A 7392-nucleotide genomic window follows, 5' to 3' on the forward strand; every position below is an offset into this window, starting at 1 on the left:
TGACATTGTTATGGGGGATCTGCAGAGAACACTTATGGGGGACCTGGGGATGACGCTGTGTTATGGGGATCTGTGGATGATGTTGTTATGGGGGGATCTGCAGAGAACACTTATGGGGGACCTGGGGATGACGCTGTGTTATGGGGATCTGTGGATGATGTTGTTATGGGGGGATCTGCAGAGAACACTTATGGGGGACCTGTGGATGACGCTGTGTTATGGGGGACCTGGGGATGACGCTGTGTTATGGGGGACCTGCGGATGACGCTGTGTTATGGGGGACCTGCGGATGACGCTGTGTTATGGGGGATCTGCTGCAGATAAGAGCAGTTACTTGTGGGATGTGTAACAGTGCAGCACACCGGTGCTTTCAGCAGTGACCCGCCAGCATTACCCCGGACATGCTGAGACATGACACATCGCAGCGCTAACCACACTCTTCGCCACACTGCCGGTCCCTACATGTCACAGCACGTACAGCCTGAACCCGGCTCTGCCGCAATACCCACCTCACTCACTCACTGCAAAATCCCGGGAACACGTGTGCATGCTGGGAGCTCCCGCCAATACTACAAGTCCCAGCATTCCGTGCGCGGTACCATTGAGGACTACAGCAGTATGGCGCCGTACTGGAGACGCGGAAACTACAGCTCAGTGCGGCCTCTAGTGAACACAGCGTGCGCGTCTCTTACTGGAGGGCGCAGGAGGCTGACGTGGGGAGCGCAAAGGCTGCTGGGAAGTGTAGTTTATCATCATCATCATAGCCTAAGGAAAAGGGTTACTGCACAGTGTAAAAGGTGAGGAGGGTCGTGGTCTGGGGGCTGGTGGTCCCTGACCGCTGTCCGGGCACATGAATCATTATCAGGTGTTATTTTGGGGGGTAACGTGGAGGCAACAGGTAGCAGAAGGCGGGATGCTGCAGGGAGTGGCTGTCAGGTGAGTGCTGTATCCGGCCATAGAGCAGGGGGTGCTGGGCGGGAGTGAGGGTCCCTGGCAGACCCCACAGCCAGTGCTGCAGGTGATAGCTGTCAGTGGAGCGCCCCTTTAATAATCCGGGACATTAACCCCTTAAGGACACAGACCATCTGCTTTCAAGCGCCACAACTTTTTTTTTTTCTTTTTCTTTCACGTACCCCGATAAGGGCTTGTGGGGGTTTTTTTTGTTTATTTGTTTGTTTTTGGGGGGTCATTAATTATAATCATTAAAATCATAATAGGGAACTCCATAAAAACATCACCTCTACCCCAAAATATAATAACTAACAACCACAAAAAATGCAACTCTGCTGTTTTTTCTTTTGTTGTTGTTTTTTGGGGGGGATGGGGTTTATGGCTTTTTTTTTTTTTTTTTTTTTTTTAATGAATCCAAAATATCTATAAAACAAAAAAAAAATATCTCTCCTCCGCGATAGGAGGGGCCAGTAGCTCTGATCGCCGCTGCTTCCATCGTGCCGATCGCACCTGCCGTCCGGGGAGTGGACCGCGAGCCTGCTGGGGGGTCTCTACGATGAGTATTGGTGGGGACCTGCTGTGACTACTGGGGGAATACTGTAAGCCCGGTTTGTCATTTTGTGGGCGGTTTATTCTTCTTATTTTTTTTTTTCAAAATGGCACACCTGCTTCATGTATTTACTCTCTTTATTTTGGCTTTAATATTTTTGCGATGTTAACGCGTTCCACGAAAATATTGTGAGAATTTCAGACCCCCATAAAATAGCTCCAGGGAGAGGGAGAGACTGGAGAATATCTGCTCAGAAATGTAAACGTTTCCTATAAAAAAAAAAAAGTCCCAATTGATCAATCGTTTAAAAACATTTAGAAGCTTAAAAAAACACCATGAAAAACCGTCCTAAAACCCAATAGTGAGTCGGATCCTGTGACCACCGGTGTCGCCCAGTGTGTGGCGTCTTTGCTTTCTCTTACGCCCTGATGTCTTGTGTCCTCCAGATGACGACGTTACAGGAGAAGGACGATGGCGCAGGCGACGCTGCTGCAGAGGACGAGATCGATCTGCAAGAAAAACTCGACTACTTTCCAGATGACTTTAATCAATTGGATCTGCTGGAAACCCACCGGCACCTGATTCCTACCGGGACCCAGAGTCTATGGCCGGGGGAGTCAGAAGATGACGAGGAGGAGAAGAGCGAGGACTGGTGCCAGAGTCAGGAGGAGGCTCTGAAGGACAACCCCAAAGAGTTAATGCTTTTTGCTGCAGAAAATAACAGAGTGAGTTCCCACAATGGAGCGGTAAGATCAGGTGGGGCTAGGACCCCCTTCCCGACATACGACATGACGGTTCCTCCTCCATCAGGTCCCATGTCTGGGGTGGGCTCAGGAGATGACGCCACCACTTACATTTCACCGTTTTTGGAGCTCACATCGCGGCTCCTGTAGACGGACCCCCCTCCATTTCCCACCCGCTTTCTTCTCACGATGTGATCATGATTGGTGGGGTCCTGATAAAAGCCCCCATAGCTCCCATCTTGGTCCCCCGGTGGCTGGGCATCATTAGAGAGTGTAGTTGTCTTTTATATACTGATTCTGTTCTATCGCAGTGTATAGATCATACAATAATAGTCCCCTTAGGGAACTTAAAAAAATAAATTAATACATTTCACACTTTTAAAAATAGAAATTTTATTTTTTTTTAAAGCAAATTTAGCATTGTTAACTGTCAAAGTTTAATGTATCAAAGCATAAAATGATTTAACCCTTGTAGAGCAGTGAAAATGGAAACGCCGCATGTTTTTCTTTCATTTTCCAACCAAAAAAATGCAATAAAACGAGCTGAAAATATCATGTTTTTTCAAAATGGTACCAATAAAAAAAAATTGCTCACTATTCAATAAAATCCAAGGCCTCACAGAGCTCCATGACAGAAAAAAAAAAATTACGAGCCTTAGAGAATGATGACCCAAACCAAAAATTAGTTCTATTTAAGTGGTAACAAGTGTTTTTTGTTTTTTTTATCCGTACATTAAACTTATATTTTTTTTTATTTTTTTTTTTTTACAATGGCCTTTTTTTTTTTTTTTTTTTTTTTTTTTTTTTTTTTTTCGCCCAATTTGAATTATTATTATTATTATTTATTTTTATATTTTTTTTGGGGTCAGTGCATTATTTGGTAAAATGAACAACGTCATTTAGGATCCTTTTGTCATTTTGGGCATAAAATATTTACATCAGTCATTAAAAACTACAAAATATTCCCTTGTCCCTCTCCCACCATCCTTCATACACCCTATGTCGATGGAAAAATAAAAAGTTGTGGCTCTGGGATGGGGTGGCGAAAAAAAAAGGAAGGAAAAAAAGTAAAATGTTACTTCTGAATTGTAGGCATCCGTTCTCCTGCAGCGCCCACTGTAGGGGAGATGTAGTATTACACGGCGGTCACTCGATGAGTGGCTGTTGGTGATACTTGGGAACAGCGGAACGGGAGTGTTACGGAGTAACGTTCTGGCACATAGCGTGGGTCCTGAGATGTTCCCCTCTATGACCTGTATGCCTTAGGGTGGGTGATCACTTATTGATCAGTGATGATTCGACCACTGGAAATTTCATGTTCTGCTGATCGGAGCGGGTGCCGGCGGTGGATCCACAACCGATCAGTAGTTTTCTCCATTATTATGAGAATGTTGACGTGCTGAGTGCGTTTTTTTTTTTTCTCAGTTTTTTTTTCACTTCTTGTTTTTTTTTTTTTTGTCTTCCTACAGCTGGACACCATTCATCGAATCCTTTCCATCAGCCCGGATCTGGTGAATGTAACCGATGAAGATGACTACACCCCCCTGCACAGGGCTTCGTACAACGGTCACCTGTCGATCGTGCGGGAGCTGATCGCCAAGGAGGCAGACCTCTGCGCGGTGACCTTAGATGGCTGGACGCCGCTGCACAGCGCCTGCAAGTGGAACAACCCAGCCGTCGCCTCCTTCCTGCTCCAGCACGGGGCAGACATCAACGCTCAGACTAAGGGCTTGCTGACGCCGCTGCACCTGGCCGCCGCCAACAGAGACAGCCGGCAGCTGCTGGAGCTTCTCCTCATGAACCGCTACGTCAAACCCCACCTGACCAACAAGCTCGGAGAGACGGCGTACGAGATCGCCCGGCGCACCGACGTCTACCACTACCTGTTTGAAGTTACAGATTATTGGACTTAACTTCCGGCAGCGATAAACATCAGATTAGCTTATGTGATGCAGATGTGTACGTGTCCGCTGCTCTGCATGTCGTGTACCTATAGTGAGGGAAGGATGACGCCGTGAACCTCAGGTGGCCATGTACAGCCTGAAGTTACATGGATGCAGCAATGTCAGAGTTCTATGGTGCACATCCCACATATAGACTGTAATGTCTCCCTATACCACAGGGTAAAGCTCGGATTTCGGAGATCTCGCAGACGTTGTGTTTACACCGAATTTGTAATAACTTTATTTTACATATCCTTGAAGGCCGGTTATGGACCTGTGACCCCTGACTTGATGGATGTGTATGGAGCCGGCACTGATCGCTGCTGTTTAACCATTTAGAACAGGCGATAGTGGCATTTAAATAGTTCTCTTTTTGCGTGTACCGGTGCCCATCGCCTCGACGCGTTCTTGCTGTGTCGGTGGGTTGCCCTGGTGGCCGGAGCTCCTTAATGCTGCCATCTTGGTTCTCCCTTGGCTTGGCTTCGCTTCTTAGGGCCATGTCAGTTTTACTATATGCCGCGCTACCCTAGTATTGCAGAAAAGTACAAGTCCTCTAGGGGGGGCTAAAAAAAATCGAAGGGGTTGTCCACGTAAAGGCCAAAGAGGCCTAGATAAAAACAACTAAAGTGTCCTCTCCTTCTGCACCAGCGCATTTCTATACTCAAGACACTGTCATATGGCTGCTGCAACGTTTATAGTTCCTGCAGATGAAAGTTTGAGAGCTGCAGTCAATCATTGATTGGCTGCAGCTGTAATCGCTGAGAGACACAGCATTGGTCTGGGAGATGAGTTATGTTGTAGATCCTTTTTTTTTTTTTTTTTGCTTTTACTATATTAAAAAAAAAAAAAACTTTGATATCGCCATAATCGTGCTGACCCAGAGTCCTGTTCCTGGGTCCTTTATACCACACAATAAATGTAGTAAAATGGCATTCTGGCAAGGTTTTGTTTTGTTTTTTTCCCACGCCGCTTTATAATTTTTTTTCTTTCCCACTACATTGTATGGTAAAATGAATGGTATCATTCAAAGCTTCATCTCATCCTGACAGAAATGTATGGCTCTCGGAGGAAGAAGCAAAAACACTAAAATGAAAAATAGTAGTTTGTTCGTGAAGGAGGTTAGTGTGGGCTATTTATCTATATACCAGTCGATCGTCGCTTGATTACTAGCCCACCACCAAAACCTGTATGGGGAAGACCGATTTTTAGTACGAACGTTCTGTCTCCATCCACCATCAAAGCAGCAGCTTTCTGCTTGTAGATTAGGTGATCAACATCATGGTTACACTAGCAGAAAGTGGGAAACGTGTGTTTTGGTTTTCTTTAATAAACTCTTGTTTCAAGTCTCTTAATCCTTCCACAAATGCACTCAATTCTGCCCCATCCCACCCACTTCCTGGTGTAATTTATTATGTAGTCATGGCCAAAAGTGTCGGCACCCTTGAAATTGTTCCAGAAAATGAAGTATTTCTCCCAGAAATTTCTTACAATTACACGTTTTATTTCCTTTGTGTATACTGGAACAACACAAAAAAGCAGAGAGAAAAAAGGCAAATTGGACTTAATTTCACAAAACCCCCAAAATAGGCCGGGAAAAATTGTTCGTAAACAACGTTGATTCAACCATGTGATGCTCGTTTGTACTTGCCTGTGGCAAGTGATAGGTGTGGGCAATATGAAAATCACACCTGAAACCAGATAAAATGGGGAGAAGTTGGCTCAATCTTTGCATTGTGTGTCTGTGTGTGCCACACTAAGCATGGAGAATAGAAACAGGAAAAGTGAACTGCTTGAAGACTTAAGGTACCGTCACACTCAGCAACTTTCCAACGATCACGACCAGCGATACGACCTGGCCGTGATAGTTGGAAAGTCCTTGTGTGGTCATTGGAGAGCTGTCACACAGACAGCTCTCCAGCGACCAACGATGCCGACGTCCCCGGGTAACCAGGGTAAACATCGGGTTACTAAGCGCAGGGCCGCGCTTAGTAACCAGATATTTACCCTGGTTACCAATGTAAATGTAAAAAAAAAAAACAGTACATACTCACATTCCGATGCCTGTCACGTCCCCGGCGTCCGCTTCCCTGCACTCCTCCTGCATCCTGTGTAAGCGCCGGCCGTAAAGCAGAGCGGTGATGTCACCGCTGTGCTCTGCTTTACGGCCGGCCGGCGCTGACACAGGATGCAGGAGGAGTGCAGGGAAGCGGACGCCGGGGGACGTGACAGGCACCGGAATGTGAGTATGTGTTTTGTTTTGTTTTTTACAATTACAATGGTAACCAGGGTAAACATCGGGTTACTAAGCGCGGCCCTGCGCTTAGTAACCCGATATTTACCCTGGTTACCAGTGAACACATCGCTGGATCGGCATCACACACGCCGATTCAGCGGGTGATCCAGCGACGAAATAAATTTCTGGCCTTCTAGCTCTGACCAGTGATGTCACAGCAGGATCCTGATCGCTGCTGCGCGTCAAACACAACGATATTACTTTGTAATGTTGTTCAGTGTGAAGGTACCTTTAAGAAACAAAATTATTGATTAATATCACTAATCTTAAGAGTTCATCTCCAGAGTTCTTCATGTTCCTCTGTCCGCCGTGTGCAACATAATCAAGAAGCTTACTACCCGTGGCATTGTAGCTAATCTCCCTGGACGTGGACAGTAAAGAAAAATTGCAAGGATGCAATGCAGGATGGTGGGTAAGCAGCCCCAATCAAGTTCCAAAGAAATTCAAGCTGTCCTGCAGGCTCAGAGGGCATCAGTGCCAGTGCGAACTGTCCATCCACATTTGAATGAAGTGAAACGCTATCGCAGGAGACCAAGGAGGAACTCACTGCTGACACAGAGACATTAAAGGGACTCTGTCACCTGAATTTGGCGGGCTCTGTTAATGGTCAGATGGGCGGTGTTTTCTGTTCTTTCATGCACCCATTCCTTTCCCGCTAGCCTCAATATTGTCTTGAATTTGATTAGGTTTCCTCCATAGTACATGCGTGCGCAATGCAATCTCGCCTTGCGCACGCGCAGTATGCTTTGCCCAACTGTGGGCAAAGCCGAAAAGCATTAATGCGCATGTGCCTGCGCACTATGTCCCGGAACACAGCGACATACTTCCGGAGGAAACCTAATCAAATTCAAGACAATATTGAGGCCAGCGGGAAAGGAAGGGGTGCATGAAAGAACAGAAAACACCGCCCAT

The 7392-nt window shown here is 46.2% G+C and overlaps 2 protein-coding genes across 8 annotated transcripts in view; one reads left to right on the top strand and one right to left on the bottom strand.

Annotated features, from left to right (window-relative positions):
* Positions 1-568, bottom strand: part of MRE11 (MRE11 homolog, double strand break repair nuclease) — a 329642-nt gene extending 329074 nt beyond the window's left edge. For 2 of the 3 annotated variants that reach the window (XM_069759161.1, XM_069759159.1), the window contains exon 1: positions 510-560. The gene's annotated coding sequence lies outside the window, so the exon portion shown is untranslated. Of the gene's footprint in view, positions 1-509 lie in introns of all 3 variants that reach the window. The other variant, XM_069759160.1, reaches the window with a different exon arrangement.
* Positions 569-703: 135 nt separating this feature from the next.
* ANKRD49 (ankyrin repeat domain 49) lies at positions 704-5539 on the top strand. Of its 5 annotated transcripts, none has more exons than XM_069759163.1 (3): positions 704-797; positions 1948-2226; positions 3714-5539. In XM_069759163.1, exons 2-3 carry the CDS (start codon positions 1948-1950, stop codon positions 4155-4157), a joined length of 723 nt encoding a protein of 240 aa, XP_069615264.1. In that variant the 5' UTR covers positions 704-797; the 3' UTR covers positions 4158-5539. The 5 variants fall into 5 exon arrangements, with proteins under 5 accessions (XP_069615264.1, XP_069615265.1, XP_069615267.1 ...); XM_069759164.1 differs by having other exon boundaries at positions 755-936; positions 3714-5117; XM_069759166.1 differs by lacking the exon at positions 704-797 and adding an exon at positions 967-1018.
* The last annotated feature ends 1853 nt before the right edge of the window (positions 5540-7392 follow it).

This window comes from Ranitomeya imitator, chromosome 3 (assembly GCF_032444005.1).
Source record: "Ranitomeya imitator isolate aRanImi1 chromosome 3, aRanImi1.pri, whole genome shotgun sequence".
In the NCBI taxonomy this organism is placed as follows: domain Eukaryota; kingdom Metazoa; phylum Chordata; class Amphibia; order Anura; family Dendrobatidae; genus Ranitomeya; species Ranitomeya imitator.